General features: G+C 40.4%; 1 protein-coding gene across 4 annotated transcripts in view; it reads right to left on the reverse strand.

The window, feature by feature from the left end:
- Nucleotides 1-1,785: 1,785 nt before the first annotated feature.
- The window catches only part of ATP2B3 (ATPase plasma membrane Ca2+ transporting 3), a 73,008-nt gene continuing 54,671 nt past the window's right edge, over nt 1,786-20,122 (reverse strand). For all 4 annotated transcript variants that reach the window (XM_058172682.1, XM_058172681.1, XM_058172679.1 and 1 more), the window contains 6 exons: nt 19,860-20,051; nt 14,501-14,714; nt 12,821-13,032; nt 11,267-11,374; nt 10,492-10,674; nt 1,786-1,994 (listed from right to left, as the gene is read on the reverse strand). In XM_058172682.1, the coding sequence (XP_058028665.1) occupies nt 1,830-1,994; nt 10,492-10,674; nt 11,267-11,374; nt 12,821-13,032; nt 14,501-14,714; nt 19,860-20,051 (1,074 nt within the window). In that variant the 3' untranslated portion in view covers nt 1,786-1,829. The remainder of the gene's footprint in view (nt 1,995-10,491; nt 10,675-11,266; nt 11,375-12,820; nt 13,033-14,500; nt 14,715-19,859; nt 20,052-20,122) is intronic.

Genomic DNA, 20,122 nt, shown 5'->3' on the forward strand with positions numbered 1-20,122 from the left:
TTATGCCCCCATTGAAAAGCAAGATCAGTGCATGTCATACCAAAAGGCACCATGAATCTACCACACCACACCACAATGCCGGCATGACCACCAGCATGGCTTTGACCGGTTAAAAGAAAAACCAAAACAAAAGAAATCATTGAAATATTTTAAACAAACCAACTTGCCAAGAATACCTGGGACCGGCAGCTGGAGAACAGGTGGCTTACCTTTGTGGATCTTTCATTGTTGTGCCAAAAAAATGAGAAATAACTCTTTTCAAGTAGGCAAGGAAGAATTGGTACAGTTTCTGATGAGCGATGGGGTGGGTGAGGGAACAGAAAAGGGGGATAAAAGGAGCAGGGGAACCATTTCTTTTCACCAACATACAGAGGAACTGATCCATGACATCACAGAGGTGCCTTCAAGAAACACATTCTTGTCTTTCACTTAAGAGGTCCACTTTTCTGACTCCCCATCCCCAGAATTCTTCCCTGCACTTCTATCAATATTTTAGTCTTTTCCACGGACACCTTTTAAAACTCTTAGATGTCCCACCCAAGGCAGCATCTCCATCTGCAGAGCAGGCATTCTTTTTCTCAGAATCCGTCTTCTCCAAAGGGATTTTTGTTTGTTCAGAAACTTCCTACAATTAACCCATGTTGTTAATGATAGATGAATAATATCTCTTTGGAATTTCTTCCATCCTATCTGCTATCTAGATTACAAATCTGAACCAGTTTTTAAATCCATTTCACTGTCAAGCATCCATTAGGGACCGTAGAATATATTTTCACGCTAAGGTTGTATTAATGCTATTTGAATTGTCATGGCTTCAGACCAGGATTCTTTTAGGGATCTGCACTTTCTACTACTAACCTTCATTACTTTAGTTCATCTGGTCCATCGGAATGTGGGAGAATGCTGTTTCAGTTGTCTCTAGCAAAGATGTGCCCAGAAGCATAAATTTACGATTTTCCTTCCCCCCTGCACCCCCCCGCCCAGAAAAACATTTGGAGCAAAATTATATAACTCCAAAAATTCTTTGGAAGCAGGCATACCTCTAACTTTTATGGCAATTTAGTGTGAAGTGTGGATGGCAAACTATATTTGAGCTTGTGGAGCTGTCTCCCTGAGAATCTGCTTTGGAGCAATTTTAGTTTATTCTAAAGGGTGTTCTGGTTGCCTCCAGATTTAATCCAGACCAGAATTGCCTTGTTCTTCCTATTATTCATTGAAGCAGGAATATAAAAATCTACTCCAAATGTTTTGTGCCCTGATCTGGAATATTGCCCCTTTGCTCTCTCTGTGCCTCCTTCCCCATCTCTTACATGCAACAGCAAGTGACACACACCAAACAACACAATAAACACCAATCACTGTCAAAATGCGTGGCTAGATCAAGAAATGAGGCTGGATCCCCAGCTGGTGTCGTTTTTCCCTTGATCCCGCTCATCTAAGCGGTTAGCCGCTCCCCTGGCCCAGACCCACCTCACCAGCTGGGGATCTGACTCCAGTCCATTAAAAACCAGCAGCCACGGAGAAAGTGAACGAGACGAGCAAACCAAGGAGAGAAGGGGTGCAGGTGGTTAAAGAAGGAGAGGCAAAGCGCAGAAATTGTATGGCTTTATAGAAGTTGGAAATCCGGCCTGGCTGAGACCGGACAGAGTTAAAAACTGAAAGAAATAATATTGCAACGGTGGCTGCAGCAACGAGGGACTGAGGGATGGGGGGTGGGTGGATAGAGAGAAGGAAAGGGATATTGTAGGAGGGGCAGAAATAGAATGGGGTGGGGGGGTTTTTTGGTCTTGTTTTGCTTTTTGTTTTAAATCACAAGCAGTAAGAGGAAATCAAGACTCACTCCCGGCACCGGCGCTGGCATTTGCGGCGGAGAGAATTACGTGAGTGGGGGTAGAAATATTGGTTACATCGTGCAGTTGACTGAGGACGGAAGAGCGGCGTCGGACAGCCCCCTGAAAGGAGCCGCTTCTCTTGAAGGTGCTAACTACCTCCATCTGCAGGAGAGAAAATGAGATAGAAAATTTGGGTGGCAGCGGACAGTGGCTGCAAATGGAACAGCCCGTGCCAGCCAAAATTGGCCATGCTGGGTATTTGGCCTCCTGCCAAAGACTGTGAAGCATTATGTGCCAGAGACCAGCTGGTGGGAGTTGGCACCACCCTGATGTTCTTTGATGGAGAAAGCAAGTTGCACCAGCAGAAGATCGAGGAAACTGGTCACCCGAAGGCTCCGTTTCTGGATCATTGACAGGAAGTACAAACCCACGGTATGTTACCCCAGAATTGTTCAGGGAAAACCAATCACTGGATAAATAGATGCCAACCCTCCTATTAAGAACAGAGTACAAGGCACACCTGAACTGTCAAACTCACTGCCGGAAGATGTGCTGAAGGGCTATGCTTTAAGATGAATCATAAAGACACATAATTCCACCTTTGAAGTATCACCAGGCAAAGAAAAAGGGTTATAAAACATTTCCAAAATCTCAAATTGCTTGTTTGAATTACTTTATAATTTCGGTCTTCAAAACCTATTCCTCCCTTCTCACTGGTATCTTTTTTTAGTGTGACTAAGGAGTTGTGTATTGAAGAGCAAACAGTACAGAGGAGGTAAAGGTAAATTCAAATAATATCAGGCTTGAGGGATGGCCAAGGATAGGAAGAAGCTTCAGCATCAACTTGGTTGTATTTCAGAGGATCTCAATTTATCCTACATTAGTGTTATTCCTTCCTGTTTTCAAATTCAAAAGAAAAACGAAAAGCATACTATTGCTATCAATACACATCTGCGCCCTGGATTCCAGTCATAAACTTCTGCATGGGTTCAATAAGAATTGAGAAAGATCCAGCTTCTAGAAATCCTAGAATTTTACAATTTCTTCATTCACAGTGATAGATCCTTGGATGGTATTGTGCTTCCTTGTTTGACTCTTCCGAGCATGGATTACTACAGTATATAAGAGGCTACACTTACAATGCGCACAACACTCTAAATTGTCCTACTTGTAAAAACCCACACTTGCTGAACCCAGTACATATTTTCACTTAAACATGGCTGAAACTTTTCCTGAGGCCAAGAACTCCATCCTGCACGTTCTTCCAGGTATAGAAATAGATTGAACTGGCATTTGAATTTTAGTTTGAGGTTGAAAATAAAACAAGGTCTTCCATAACTTGTCCTGAGCAGTTTAGGACAAGATGAATAACACCCCCCAGCTCCCTCTTCCCTGCTCACTATTCATTCACTTCTGCCCTCAAAGCATCAATTTACTCTGCCTAATTATTAGAACCAGGCCCATAATAGAACATTGAAGTTTACTTCCCATGTATAGGAGAAGAAATTCTAAGCCTTCTCTTTTCTAATGTTTCCATAGTGTTTTCAAATAAATATTTAATTTCAAAATGATCGGACATAAACCTGAATAAGCATGATAACTCAGAAGGCCTACTAAATACACTACTTGGGAAATAGCATGAACATTCTGGGAATCCATAAATCTCTGCAATGCAAGCTTTGGATAGTACACAGTTATACAGTCACTTAGAAAATAAATAAGAGAAAATATGAGGAAATAATATGCCATGGTGTTGATACAGTAAAAAAAAATCAAAATTAGGTTATGGAAATATGAACCTTGGAGAGACAGCAAAGAATTGTATATTATCAATATGAATAATCGTTAACCAGATATAATTGAAATCTTTTGCAGCTGAGCCCATCTTTATTACAGAATCACAGAACTGGGAAAAGCTTAATTCCCTCCTCTCAATTTAAGAAATTACTCCTTAATCCCAGAAATAATTCTAATGGGATTCCTGTATATACATGTGGATAAACCCATCCATGGATAAACTGACTCAATCTTTTAAATCAAACTACTTTGGTTTAAAGTTTTTTAAACCAAACTACTTGAAAAATGTGCCACTGTGGATAAGCCTATTGTGAAAATTAAGCATACCCAAATTTTGAGGGTCAGTTTATCCACAGATGGGTTTATCTGTGAATATATACAAGATATACACAGGTACTTTTAAAAAGTTGAGGTGAAAGCCTACTGTTTATACTTGCAGATAAGCCCATCTGTAGATAAACTGAACCCAATTTTGGGAGGTGTATTTTGGCACCACGAATTCTTGGCTTATCTGCAAGTATATACGGGTATACTCTTTGGCTCACTAAGCCAAAATGTTTGGTTTTGGCTTTGCATGAAATATGAAATTGGGAAATATGAAATTAGGCAACCTGGTTAGTAAGCCATGTTTTATGACATAGCATGATAGTGACCCAGACATCCCCTACAAGCAGGAAGCCTGCCCCATCTTTCCCTAATCCAGGAAGACCATACTGGCTGGAAATTCTGGTAAGTCCCAACCAACTTATTGAATGAAGTGTGACAGAGAGGGATGGCCATATTACATCAGACAGTGCACAAGAAAAACCTGCAAAGATTTCAATAAAAGATTAAAAGAAAATAAACCATCATCGTGCATTTTGTGGTTTAAAAAAAAAGAAACCCCACATTTAAATCTAGCTATTATTTCTAGTTCATGCAGATGTGTTGGTTGTAATGTATTCATGAAGTAGGTAATTGATCTTTGGGCTTCACCATACAGTGAACTGTTGCATTATTGGTGATAGTTTATGTATATAAATACTGAGACAAACATCCCTTCTTATGCTGTAATATCTACTGTGAAAAATGAATGGATCAATCCTTTTGGTGATGTTTCTCTCTTATTTATGTATGTAGGTCAGGTTCTTGTTCTTGGGTGATGGAAAGGCCCTACTACATCATTTTAGTTTGGTTCACTCATTGTTCTAAGCCAAAATCAAGGAAACCAGATGATGGCTTAGGATGATGTATGGTCCCAGCCACTGTATGCACAAGCTGATTAAAACTGGGAACAACTGAGGAGGTTATTGAATGGGTGGGCTTCTTAGTTTGCACTATTAACTAGACAAAGGAAAGTATGAGATTTCAGCATGCTAAGAAAGAATAAGTAAACCTTTTTGTTCCCACATATGAAATAGATTGGTTGGAAAGATAGAGTGTGTGTCACAGTAAGCAAATGACAGCGAAGTTGCATATATGGGTATGTTTGTGAATATGTGTGTGAAAAGGAAATGTGAAGGGGAAGGAGGAACTTAGGATCCACCTTTGTCACCTTGAAACATGTCCATTGTCAGACTCTACCTTAAATTCTAAGCATGAATTTTAAACCCATTTATTACACGTCTTCCCACACTTCCTGCAAAAAAAGAGAAAGAAACAAAAAAGAAAGGAAGAGAAATAAATAAATAGAAAAGGAAAGGAAAGGAAAGGAAAGGAAAGGAAGGAAGGAAGGAAGGAAGGAAGGAAGGAAAGAAAGAAAAAGAAAGAAAGAAAGAAAGAAAGAAAGAAAGAAAGAAAGAAAGAAAGAAAGAAAGAAAGAAAGAAAGAAAAGAAGCAAGTTTATGCATTCCGGATACTGTATTGATATATTCGGTGGGATCAGCACATAAAACTATCCCTGGCACTTTTAGACAGGAAGGATGTGTCATGTGTACATGTATCCCCACCCCCACCCCCAAAATAGAGTAGAACTTCAGCACTACTTTTCTACGTGTGGAGAAATTTTGGTGATGTTTTACATGAAAAAAACTTCCAACATGAATATGTAGATATTACTTGCAACGGGACATTATGTAGTTCACAGAAAAGCTTGTTCATATGAATTCTACTGAATTTATAAATGGGATGCATTCTATCAAGGAACCCCAACTTACTATTTTTAAGAGTAGTCAGGTATGTCACAAAGCAAGAAATAGCTGGGAAGGGGGAAAGTCTTTTCTTAGGGAACCATGCTTAGTGAGGAATTATTGTTGTTGTTGTTTACATATTATTGTTAATCCAAGATCATAGAAGTTCTCAAAAAAGGAAAGCTTATATGATGCATCCTGTTTCAAATATAATTGTGTTTGAGGAGTATTGCATTCTCCTCATTCCATATAATTCATGACTACCAATAGTATTTGGACAGTATCACAAAATCAGCATGGCCCAAAGGGAGCCTGGTAGAAAGTGGAATGAATGTAAGACGAATGGCTGTAAGATAGGGCCTGCATCTATCCATGGTACAAACGTACATTGACAGCTTCTTTTTATTCCATTGTGCCCCCATGTTGCTCATCCTGTTCCCAGTAGGATTAAGGTATTTTTCTTATATTTATTCCGACACAGATATCCTCAAGGTGTCTAAAATTTAGTAAGCTTTCTCACCCCTTACCTTGGAGGAAAGTGAGGTAATGGCAGAGACTGGGAATAGAGATAAGATAGGGATTAACAAAGGGCTCAGCAAATATCATGCCAGTATTGTTATCTGCTGACTGGTAGATGGCTGAATAGCACATCAGAAATGGGGAAAGACCTATGAACTTACCAGGATGGGTTTTACCAAAGCACACTTTGAGCTTTACTTCCCCACTTTTGCAATAGGAAACATGTCATTTATACTGGCATGTACTAAAACTTCTTTAGGAGGTGAAACAATGGTTAAATTAGACATATAGATCCAGATGAATCAGTCAGCTTGGAGATACAATATCGGTACAAACCAGTTTTGAATTCTTGATCTCCTGCTGGTGCAAATGGTATGAGCAGGCAGAAGCAGGAGAATTTCCAATTGGATACCAGTAGGTTTTGGTGCAAGGCATTTTGAACTACAGGAACCTCCCTGCTCCCCTCTCCTTTGGTTAATCAGCCTTGTAGAAGCTGTTCTTCTTTGGACTCATTTGATTGAGATGGGTGTGGCACTGTTGTTACAACTTACATCTCAAGGGGATGAAGTTGACTTAGCAGGCTGAGATGAGGGGTCTGCACTGAATGAAAGGAACTGGGGGTTAAGCGTGCCTGAAACGTCTACATTCCATCCTGGAAGCCCTGGTTCTTACCCCTGAGGGGGAAGATTGGGAGGGGAGCCAGATTCCTGGGTTCTGTCATGAAAGATGGGGCACACGGGCACCCTCCATCAGTGTAAGTTGATTAAGAGCTGTTCTTGGGAAAGGGTTGGAAGACATGATGCTTGGGCGGCAGTCATTTCATTTTAACCATTCAACAGCAATTTCGATACATCACATGCTATTGGTCATTTCTCATCATGCTCCTGGCCAGGGAACATCCTTGATCCAAGAGCATCAACTCTTAAGGCAGGAACATTTTTTTTTTACATGCTAAAAGAAAAAAAAAAAGAGTTGCAACAAGGCACATGTCCCGCCCCCTCTTTGAGGCAGTGGGAGGAAGTGGGAAGGGATGGGTGGGGAAAGGCTGCAACCAGAAAGCATGTAATTAGAACATAGAAGCCAGACATGGGTGTCTTTGGAATCATGCCGCTCACATGGATCACTGGTGACCAATCATACCTGTGTACAAATGCTATAAATACCCGAGGAGGAACAGCCTACTTTCAGATGAGTTCTGTGTCCCACCCTTCCTCCAGGGACCTTAACTTGTTGTCGGGTTATGATTGCATTGACATTGCCCACAAATTTATGAGTACAACTTTTATGTGCCTGATAATCCTTGCTTTAATTTTTGTTTAAAAGGAACAGTTCTTTATAAGCCCAGGTAAATCAAATTAATTATTAATTAGAATGATTTCGGGTTGCTTCCAAGCTGCAGGATTCTAAACTTATTCAGTCATTATTTTTTCTGCAATAAATTATATGCTGAGTGGTAATTGATTTTTCACTTTCAGGCTGTACAATACTTGTGTGGGGAGATATTTCATCCCACCCCCGGTCTACTGGAAGATGTAATTTAACTGTGTGGGTAATGGGTAATTTAAGTCATGTATTTATAAATTTAGCATGCTGATTGGCACAATGTTTCAGGTTTATTGAATTGTATTTTTTTTAAAAAAGAAAAGCTGAAATGGATTTTAGTCCAAATGTAAAGACTTATTAAAAATACTGCCAAAACAGCTATCTGAAAAGATAATAGTGAAATATATTACTAAGAAAAGAGTAGCATTAACTATCCAAAACATCTCTCTACTCATCAAAACCACACCTCTTTAAAAACATGTGAGGAATTTGAGAGAGAGTGTGATGTTGTTCCACTCCTTACAAAATGAATAAAATAAAATCTTATAAATTTTCAAAAGAACATAAAAGAGGCACAAGAAAAATATATGAGAGCGGGAATTTGCGATAGATATTTGATAACCGCCCCATCTCCATCCTAGATAGCAAACTTTTGACAACATGAATTCCAAAAAAAAAATATCAATGGGGAAACATCCTGAACAGAAGGATTTCCAATGGGGTGGAAGTGATATCTTTTACATTTTACAGACCTATTTCTTTCTAGACTTCCCCCTTTTTCCTTTCTGTCAAAATGTCATTTCCTCTTAAATGGAGTGTGCTCTTGCTGTATCAGACAAGTTACAAATGCCAGATGGAGCATGTATCTAATCTAAATTTCTTGTGGAAAACTTGGGAATTCTGGCTTTGTGGAGTTTGTCTTACTGATAAAGCAAAGCCCCTGCTTACATTTTAATCCATTATATTGTATTCCATGTAGCTCGCCATCACGAAAGGAAATACTGTGTGTGGGCAGGGAGATTTCTCCTGCTTCTCATTTGATACTCAAGGATTCAACCAAAAATTGATTGGCCAATTTTTTTTTACCCAGAAGGCAGTCAAGATATACCTATAATGTTTTACCTTCCCCAATATTCTTTCATTTTGCAGTTGATAAACTTAGATTTGTCTTTCATATGCAAATATTTCTTTCCTAAAATCCATTTCAGCCAAAGAAAGAAGGGCTTTGAAAGAGCCTAAACGGACTTCACATTGTTTTTGTCTCACTACACTTATACAAGAAATATGCCCATTTATATCTTAGGTACTTATAGTAATACAAGTTGCAAACTGGGCTTGCTTCCAACACTGGGTCTATTTGTGAACTATTACACAAGCCTGCTGTTTGTGATATCCTGACCCTGCACATGAGCAAGGAATGAAGTAATAGAATAAAGATTCAGCAGGCTGTTATGCGTGAGGCCAGCTCTAGTACCATCATGGACATTTGGATCCCCCCAAAAAACAGATACAACACGCCATAGCCAGCATTATATTTGGGCTGCTTTGGACACTACATGTTATGCAGCTCTTACCATTACCATCTTTCTCCATGGAAATGCACAAGCCACATGATGGGGTTTAATAACCCTGTGGTCGGAGCTGAGTCAATTTGTTGCCATACTCATACTGGATGTCCTTGGACAAGATTCCTGTTTCAGCTTTTTTTCTTTCTATGTCTAGCTTAATGAAAAGAAGGACTAGGGGAGACATGATAGCAGTGTTCCAGTATCTCAGGGGCTGCCACAAAGAAGAGGGAGTCAAGCTATTCTCCAAAGCACCTGAGGGTAGGAGAAGAAGCAATGGGTGGAAACTAATCAAGGAGAGAAGCAACTTAGAACTAAGGAGACATTTCCTGACAGTTAGAACAATTAAGTAGTGGAACAACTTGCCTCCAGAAGTTGTGAATGCTCCAACACTGGAAGTTTTTAAGAAGATGTTGGATAACCATTTGTCTGAAGTGGTATAGGGTTTCCTGCCTAGGCAGGGGGTTGGACTAGAAGACCTCCAAGGTCCCTTCCAACTCTTCTCTTCTCTTCTCTTCTCTTCTCTTCTCTTCTCTTCTCTTCTCTTCTACTCTACTCTACTCTACTCTACTCTACTCTACTCTACTCTACTCTACTCTACTCTACTCTACTCTACTCTATTTTCTATCCTATCCTATCCTATCCTATCCTATCCTATCCTATCCTATCCTATCCTATCCTATCCTATCCTTCCTTTATCTTATGAGCATCTAGCATGACCTATTCCTGTATAAATTACTACCACTAACTCTACCCTGTTTCCCCCAAAATGACAACCCCTGATAATAAGCCCAATCGGGCTTTTGAGCGCATGGCAATAAGGCCAAGCACTTATTTCAAGGTTATAAAAAAATACAAGACAGGGTTTTATTTTTGGGGAAACACAGTACAATTTTCCTTATTGGTACTAGTATTACAATGACTGCAGCACTACTGTTACAATTGGTGTCACTGTCTTAGTTACAATTTGCTGTCTTTTAATTGGACAATTTTTAAGTAGCCCAACAACAACAACCAAAAATAAAATAAAATAAATAAAAATCACCATCCCATTTCTGCTTCTATAAACCGCCCCTGTTCATGCATCCAAGCGCGGCATTCATTAGTTTATTCTCTTGAAACAAGGCAATGTGGAAATGCCTGGCATTTAAAGGTCTCTCTCTCTCTCTCCACCAGGCATGAGCATCAGGGTGAATCCACCATGTCCTGGGAAGGGGTAGGAGATAACCAGATGAAAGAGTTGTCTTCAAGTCACCGCTAAAGCAAAGGAAGGATTGGGTAAGGGGGTGGGGAGGGAAGCACTAGTCGGAGTCAGAGGTGAGGAGGCTGTTCCTCACTGTCTCATACCTGGGTCTGGATGCGGTTGAGGCCACGGAACCACAAGATCTGGCCACGGCGTAGCTCCCGCTCAGCGTGGTCAATTTCTTCCTCATCCTCAGCCATTTCCTCATCTGTGATCTCATCCTTACCAGGGCCATGTCCTGCTTCCTTCAGGCATTTAAGATGGCTGGTAGGGATGGTGGCAATGACCTGCAGTGGGGAGTAAATACCTAGGCTACTTTTCAGTCTTTTCTCTGTAGAAGATATCTATTGCTCAGTTTCAATATTTTTCAGGAAAAAAAATAGTAATAGTGATGGAACATGGGGCAACCATCGATTGTTTAATGAAAACAATAGCTCAGTAGGCCATGGATGTGGAAAAGACATATTCCATGCTAGGGGCGATTAGGAAGTACTCTAGATTATACCACATTGCAAAAATATACAGTTGTAATATAAAAGTAGTATAATAATTTTAGGTAAATATATAGGGCAATGGGTGAAAAAGAAAGCAACAGTTTTATAAGTCTGGAGCACCTTATCTATGAGCAAATTTGAAATGAAGAACTTTCACTTGAAAAAAAAAAAGAAGGAAGGTGGGATAGATAAATATGGGAAGAAAGAGAGAGGTATATAATTCTATAAACGGTGCAGCAAAAATGACTAAGAGAAGCTTTTCTTCTCTCCTGTTTCATATTTTTTGAAAGCATAAAACTGAAAACAAGACCTGGAACGAAATACCAATACAGATGGAGAAGCAAGATAGAGCATATACTGGTGTAAATGGAAATGATTTCCTTACCTGTCCCCAGACGAGTTCCCCGAAGCCCACAAAAAGACACCACAGCCATTGCTCTGTATTCAGTGGAGAACAGCTGAATGGCTTTCCCCCAAACTGCACAATGACGATCTGTGGGGTGGGAGTGGGGGGAAGAGAGGGATGGTAAGTTGATAGCCAACCTTTTAGTACTAGAAGAGGCTTGCCTGAACAGGACAGAAGGAAAATCTGGGTCAGATGCAGGATAAAGAACAGATAGGGTCAGATCCAGGATCTGAGGAACCAGATCCTCAGGTAAATGTAAGAAAAGGGTTTGAAAACAAAGGACCAAAGGACCAAAGTATAATGTGTTGCAGGGCAAGAAGCACCAGAGATCTAAGGTAAAAGCTCAAAGCAAGTAAACTATCTGAGACTGTCTCAGCATTGGGCTGCTCGGGGTAGGAGGGCCCTGGGGGCACTTAGGTATGGGCAGGAACTTCACCCCGTTAACCACCTGGAACTGGGTGAAAATGGTGCTGCATCCATTCATCCCTCCATCCCTCTATCCACCCACCCACCCAGCCTCACTAGGTGGACTAGACCATGAAATCAATGCCACTAGAGTGCTAAAACTACTTTAATAGAGATTGGCTATAATAACAGAATCTTGGAAGCCTGGTTGTGCTGCCCCTCCTCCTACTTCTTATATTTCCTATGAGTCAGGAAAGCATCTGACTGATCCTCTTCCCAGTGTTATCCTAAAAACGGACTTAAAAATGTCTCAATGTCTATTTGTCGAGGTAAACCATTTGTGCATTATTTCCATGATGCACATACTATCCGTCTGTGTATACACAATTTGTTTTTTTAATGAATTTATCTTCTGTCAACCTTGCTTCTCCCTGTCTTCCAAGTCTTTCCTTCCAGTTGCAGATCTCACCGTCAGGATGTATACTTAGGGCAGTTATACAGTACGTCTACCTTGTCTATCTGTGAAGTGTCAGGGACCTTTAATAACTATGATCTACAAAAGCATGCATAAACATTTACATTTCATACAGACACAGATACAGGCACAACACACACACATAGAGAGAGAGAGAGAGAAAGAGAGAGAGAGGGAGAGAGAGGGAGCGCCACTGAACTATTCATACATCAGCTTTCCTGACTAGCTACCCTTAAATGTGTTGGGATTAACTAGGATAGGAGCACTGACCATACTGACTAAGAATCTGAGAGTAGCATGTCAACACCTCTAGAGGGCACCAGGTTGTGGTGGCACAGTGGTTAGAATGCCGTACTGTACGACAGGGCTAATTCCCTGCTCACTCCAGGAGTTCAATCCTGAGTGGCTCAAGGTTGACTCAGCCTTCCATCCTTCTGAGGTCGGTACAATGAGGACCCAGATTGTTGGGGGAAATATGCTGACTCTATAAAGCACTTAGAGAGGGCTGTAAAGCATTGTGAAGCGGTATATAGGTCTTAAATGCTATTGCTATTGTTATTGTGGGAGTCCACAGAAAGAGGAAGCACACGCCTCTTTCCTATCTTTTTCTAACTCCATCCAGCTTTTCACAACTGTTTGCTGCAAGCTTATACCTGTATGCCAAAAGTGCCCAAAACAATGCTGCAGAAGATGGGGTTGCTAAAAATGCCATCAAAGACATTGCGCTCTCCATGGATTTTGCGGGCATTGATCTCATTGAACAGCTGCATCATGACAAAGATGTTAAAGATGATGGTGTAATGCTCCGAGGGCGGAGAATGCAGGGGAGCGTTGCGGCCACAGTCGATGTCAAATAAAACCTCTCCTGTGGAATAAGGAAAGGGAGTAAAGCAATTGCATCACGGACCGAGAATGCCAGTTCCAACCAGCCAAATTCATCCCTCCACCGAAGTTCCAGTTTGGTGTTATACCGAATGGACAAGTGAGCTCCCACTCCAGATTCACTCTTGCTGCTTACCTATCAGCCCCTCATGACAGATGACAAGCTGCCAGCCCAGACATTCAAATCAACATTTTGGGATTGGAATCCTAGATCTTCTTGAGAGGTGCAAGACTTCTTGTTAGGAAGGATCTTACTTTAGCATGTAAAAAAAGGGCTTCTCCCTCAGCCCCTCCCTTTCCAGGGGGGAGAGCTTTGGTTCTCTTGGAAACGGCAGGCAGTACTCCAGGGGAAAAGGAATACATAGACGTGTGTTATGCTGGGTGGGAGAGAAGGAAATAAGATTCTCCTCCAGCTCTGATTAGAGTGGAATTTCCAGTTAACAGTTGAATCTAAAGGAATTTGATTCAAGCCCAATCTATTCTTTAGAGCAGGGGTGTCAAACTCAAGGCCCGCGGGCCAGATCTGGCCTGTGGGCTGCTTAGATGTGGCCTGCAGGGCTGCCCTGGAAACAGTGAAGGACCGGCCCACAGTGCCCTGCCAGTGACAACAGAGCTTGGGAGCCTGTTTTCACTGGCAGAGCGCTCAGGCCACCACAGGCGTTCCTGACATGAGTGACATCGAGCTGGCCCCCCCCCGCCCCCCCGAGGTCAAACACAACCCTGATGCGGCCCTCAGTGAAATCGAGTTTGACACCCCTGCCTTAGAGTAAACGTGGAAAAGATTAGCTAAGAATTCTGCTAAGTTTAGTTTTACTGAATGTTCATCATTTCTGGTATCTGTTGTTTCTGTACAAGCTCAGTCGCTTGGGGCTTTGTAGCTTGGAACTTCTTTATATCAACTTTGTAACTTGGAACATCTTTACTGCTTCCAAGTTTAGAGGAGCAGCCTCGTTCTCTCATCAGAACTTTCTAGTAGCTCTTTCAAAATGCTGATTGTGGTTTTAGCGATTCTCTGTTTTTATCCCCTCCATCGCTAATTGTGTTACAAGTGACTATTTAAAGTTGAAAATAAAATATTATTTCCTCCTTTCCCCTCCCCAACTAAAGTTTGATTCTATTTATACCTTGTGAAGTTGATCTCCCCTCCCCCATCTGAATGCCCTAATGCTACAGGACAAACAGATGGCGCTATGGAATTATTTTGCTCCCCTTTCTCTCATTTCTTCCCTTTAAATTTGAAAAAAAAAGTAGCACAGGTTGTAAAACTCTTGTCACACATGCCAGGGGTTAGGGATAAAATACCCCTGGAAGAGAGATGTGACAGTCATCACTACTGAATTGCCTTGATGAGGCAAAACTTGGCCGTAGAAACCCAGAAAATTTCTGGGACAGTAAGTGGAGTTCTCCAACCTTTAACCCTCTACCCTTCTATAGTTCACTTATAAACTCACCCACAAAGAGGAGAGTGAAGATGATAATGAGCTGGTACACAGCATGGCCCAAAATATTCTTCATCATGGTCCGGGATATGAGGGGTTTGTTGCGTCCATAGGGCTTGCGCAGCAGCAGGGCCTCAGTTGGGGGCTCGGTGGCAAGTGCCAAGGAAGCAAACGTATCCATAATGAGGTTCACCCACAGCATCTGTACTGCCTTGAGAGGAGAATCCTTTAGGAGAAATTGAGAAGGAAAATTGTAACATCTCCAAGAAGTGAAGGAAGCATATACCCATCCACCACTATGCATACTAAGCATACTCTATCCATCTTAAGATACCAATGGACTTGCTTAGAAATGAGCAAACTTTTTTGTAACACAGTCAGTACTCGTCAAAGTTTCTGGTACTTGGGGTGTATTAGGTGAACTTCATGAATATATTGATCTATGTATCATCACAAGGGGCATTTCCAGGCAGAAGATCTCAAGAGAGATTGAGGCTTTGTGGGAGAGCAGCTATGCTCTTCTATGGTAATCAAAATTCAGAAGGTATCTGGTAGCAAAGGTATCTTGTTAGGCAAAAAACCTGCTAACAGACTACTTTTGAATTTCAGCTTGGGTCTGTGCTTCAACTAAGAGCTGAGCTTATAAACAGCTGCCTCAAAATCAAAAGGAGGAGGAAATGGAGAAGGAGAAGGAATCCATCAAGAATGAAAGGACAAAACAAGACAAGCCTTGCTTTCCTGAATTTACCTGTTGATGGACAGCTCCAAAGACACGTCCTTGTGCTCCATTTTTATTCTTTTATTTTAAACTGGATTGAATTGGATAGTCCTTTAAATAGAAGATGACAGTGAACAGAGTACTGTATTGTACAGTTTGGGAGTAACTTGCAAGGTACAATTGACAAGTAGGGAGAAAGTTAATTCTTTCATCTGTGATATCTTCTGCCTGCCTCTGGAAATTTCTGCAGTATCGTTAAAATTAACAAGGAATTGGGAACCAAGTGTCTGCCTTGAACTGAGTCACTCTGACTCTACTTTGAAGATCTGTGAGATATACTGATACCAGAGTATAACTATAAATCATTGGGCTAGATTAGCCAGAACTATGACCTGGTGTACAGACTTCAAATGTTTATTGATTCAGTCTGCTTTTCAAAGTCTCATTAGGATCTGGTATGTAATAATCTGGATTAAAAGAGTGATTCAGTACAACAATAATTGCAAATGAGAACATCTTTACTTCAATAATTGCAGCATGTTTCTGTCACTGAGCATTTTTTTACTACTGGTTTGCATGAACCGGTGCGAACCGGTAGCATTTCACCCCCTGTCCAGTTGCCATGATTCAATCTTTTAGATGATTACTTACGAGTGTGGCAGATGATCGGAAAGAGCAACCAACACACCCACTATTAATATTGGGGGCTGGCAGGGCTCATTCTGCTCATTTTAATATAGCATAATTTTTCATCATTTTTTAAAAAAATGCTTTATGGTCAGATTAATAGTATACATTTGCAGATGTTCATCTAATGATTTTTACACACACATATAAACACACACTTGTCTTTTCTGAAATGAAAAGGTGATAAATGCATTTAGTTCAGAGACTAAAATTATGAGAGGTACTACTAACTGGGAGGTAAATGGGTAATCCAGGATATCTCCAGAGCAGGGGTCTCCAACCTTGGCAACTTTAAGATATTTATATATATGGGTGGGTGTCTGTGTGATTGTGTGATTGTGTGACTGTCATCCCCACTCTTGAATCCTCCCATCACCCTAGTTCATTGCTATAAGAGAAATTGCTAAATTGAGTTGGAATTTGGGGTCAGCCTCATTTTCAGCAAAATCTTACACATGACAGATGGTATTTTTCAAAAATCATTTTTCATTTTGTTAAATACATGTCAAAATGTTAAGAACTTTCTGAGCTCAGTGCCTTCCAGATGTGTTAGAACTGCATGCTGGCTGGTGTCAAGCTCCTGGCTTCTAATTAAACCCAAATTAATTTTCTTTCCAAGCACGATTTTCACAGTCTCTTTGGCAAGATGTGCTGAGGTGAAAGGGACAAGGTTGGAAGCATTCCAGTAATTTGGAATTACTATTTCCCAACATTCAGCCACTTTATATCCAATAGATATTATGTAAAGAGACAGTTTGATGTGGTGGTTAACACACTAGGCTAGACCATAAATTCAAAACCTGCCCTAGGTAGAAAACTGGCTGAGAGATCTTAGACGAGTCACTCATTCTTGTCTCTTAAGAAGGTGACAAGGGCAAGCTATCTGTGAAAAATCTTACCAAGGAAACAGCATGGACTTGTCCAGGCATTCACCAGGAATCAACACTGATTTGAAGACACACACACACACACACACACACTATTATGGAGGAGTCCTGACTGTATTTCCATGAACCAGCAAACAGACAGATCTTTTCACTGGTAAGGAAGGAATTGGAAGATGTCTCTTTCTAACCCCTTCTTCTGAATCTTTATGTCTAGGGACAGAATTTTGGGACACACCTGGACAGATACTCAGTTGTAGAAAGCTATGACCAGTGCAGGACATTTAGGAATCAAGTATCTGAAAAATTTCTGCTTTACCACCTGTATAGTCATGATAATGTTGGAAGGTCTCGTCCAGCTGCCCTCACCATCTGTTTGTTTAAATTTTTTTAAAATTTCAATTTATTAACAAGTAACAAATGATAATACAGTGGAGTATATATACAGGCAAGATACAAAATGTCTTATTTAATTAAATTATTTAGAATTCTGGACTTGGGTAGTAGACAATCATTATGATGTCTGTGTTTAAACCAGATGAAATTAAAAAAAATCACCTTGTATTTTATCATAATACAGTACTACCATCTTTTAAAGTTGGATTTTCCACGAGAGTAATTTTCTAGCATCTCTGCCATCATATAGAGTTATTCAGATCCTTTCCTGATTTCCAGGGTCTTGCTACTATCTGTCTCATTGCAACCAAGAAGAAAACTATTAATTCTTTACGTTTCAAAATATTTCTTGGATTACTAAAAAACAAAAAAAAACTCTACATTCTGTAAGTTCAATTTAGGATATAATATATAGGTACTTGGGCTCGGCTTACGACCACAATTGAGCCCAACATTTCTGTTGCTAAGTGAGACATTTGTTAAGTGAGTTTTGCCCCATATTTCAACCTTGCTTGCCACGGTTGTTAAGTGAGTCACTGCAATTGTTAAGTTAGTAATACAGCTGTTAAATGAATCTGGCTTCCCCAATTACTTTGCTTATCAGAAGGCCACAAAAGGTGATCACATGACCCCCGGACACAGAAACTATCATAAATATAGGGTTCCCAAGTAGTTCCCAAGCGTCTGAATTTTGATCATGTGACCATGGGGATGCTGCAAGGGTCATACATGTGAAAAGCTTTTTTCAGTGCCGTTGTTACTAAACAAATTGTCGTAAGTTGAGGACTATCTGTATCCTATTTCTTTACATTTCCTACAGCATCTTTTGCCCTTATCGTCTGGGATCACATAGATGGCAACTTGAAGGAGACTGTGTTCAGTTTTTAATTTTCCAAAGCTTTCTTTTCAGTTTTATTTACACGTTGTCATGTTTTATTAGCATTTTAAGTAGGTTTTATAAATTGCCCTGGGAGTTTTAATGAAGGGTAGTATGGAAAGAAAGTGGAATAAATAAAAAATAAAATAGAGTCAAGCTTCATCCCAGGTTAATGAAAGAAGGGAATGATGAAGGCATTTTTAAGAATCCTTTGCATCTGTGCTTTAAAATTCATGGGGGTTATTTGACTCTGTCAGAGGATTGTGTTTTGACTGAAATGGTGAAATGGTGTATGGTGTAGAGTTTCCTGCCTGGGCAGGGGGTTGGACTAGAAGACCTCCAGGGTCCCTTCCAACTCTGTTATTATGTTATGTTATGTTATGTTATGTTATGTTATGTTATGTTATGTTATGTTATGTTATGTTATGTTATGTTATGTTATGTTATGTTATGTTATGTTATGTTATGTTATGTTATGTATTGCTCAATCCAGTATATAATCTTTAAATGGACTGACCCAATAACACAAGTTGTGAGTAATTGGAGCTGAAGCATGTTTGACTGTAGGTATAACCTAAATTTAAAGAAAGAAATCCATCTAAAAAAGAGTGAGAAGTAGCCTGTTTTGATGTGTCTGCATGCGTATTTGTTAACTCGAAATACTTTGTGGACTATTTACTCAAAATTTCCATTTGCAGAAAATAGCAGATTGTGTGGGAGCAACCCTCCCTTCCATCTAATAATGTTATGTATCTATTACCAATTGTGTGGATTGAACCAAGACCTGATCAGATCTTGGGACAATTTTAAGCTGATATATCTAACTTCATTGTCCATTGACTCTGTTTGTCGGGCCCTATGTGGCCCTTGACATCAGGGAATTTTACCATAGAGCAGTGTTTCTCAACCTTAGCAATGTTAGGATGGGTGGACTTCAACTCCCAGAATTTCCCCAGCAAGTTTACAAGAATGTGTATCACAAAAGAATATGCATTTCCTTTATTAGAGTGGCTTTATAAGTCCCCCGCCCTCACAGCCAAACAGGAGGATGTAGTTTCACTGTGTAAATGAAGACTCAATCATCCAGGCCAAAAGCACCTAAAAAGGTTAAATCATGGCAACAGAGCCAAAGTTTATTAAACTGAGACGTTTCCTTAGTCATCCAAGTAACTTCTTTAGTCAAAATGAATAAAATTAGATTAGGCAGAGAATCAGAGAATTGTTGGAATGTACTAACTCTTGCTATACCAACTGCAAGGGTTTCTCCCCGAAATGTGTTGCGTTCAGTGCATTGTGTTCTCATTGATTGGAACACTCCAAAATGATGTTGCACAGAAGAATACTAAAACCTGTTCTCTATCATCCCAGAGGGAAGATTTAATGGATTTAAGTTACACAAAGGCAAATTCCAACTGAAGAATTGGAAACACTTCTTAGCAGTAAGAGAAGTTCAGTGGTGAAACTAATTACTCCGGGAGGTAATGAACAGCCCTCAGTTGGGAATCTTTTTGTATTCTTGCGTGGATCACAGATCCAGATTTGTTGGCTTAGTGGCTCCTTCTAAATTTATGGTTGTAAATATGTTATCGTGATTTGATGAGGGATTATCTTTCCTTCTCTTAAGCTCTCTCATCTTTGAATATTCATTTTCTATACAGTCATCTAAGACACACACTCACATACTTTTCCACCTGGGATGTGAGAAATAGCTGGAACAGATCATTCCATTGTATCCCCATTGTGTATTTTCCCAATTTCTAGACCGTCCTCCATCTTCCATTTACTGCTCCACCTTGCAATGCAGCCCACCTGGGTGATGCAGGCCCCGGTGAAGGCTACGATGACGGCCACCACATTGACAGTGAGCTGGAACTGCAGGAATTTGGAGATGCTGTCATAAACATTGCGACCCCACATCACCGCCTTGACGATGCTGGAGAAATTGTCATCAGTCAGGATGATGTCAGAGGCCTCTTTCGCCACATCGGTGCCGGCTATGCCCTGAGGATGATACGAAAGTAGAGGGTTGGTACATTCTTCTTTTTGTGATGGGCAAAAAAATCCCCCCTCTC

Source organism: Ahaetulla prasina, chromosome 2, assembly GCF_028640845.1.
Source record: "Ahaetulla prasina isolate Xishuangbanna chromosome 2, ASM2864084v1, whole genome shotgun sequence".
Lineage (NCBI taxonomy): Eukaryota > Metazoa > Chordata > Lepidosauria > Squamata > Colubridae > Ahaetulla > Ahaetulla prasina.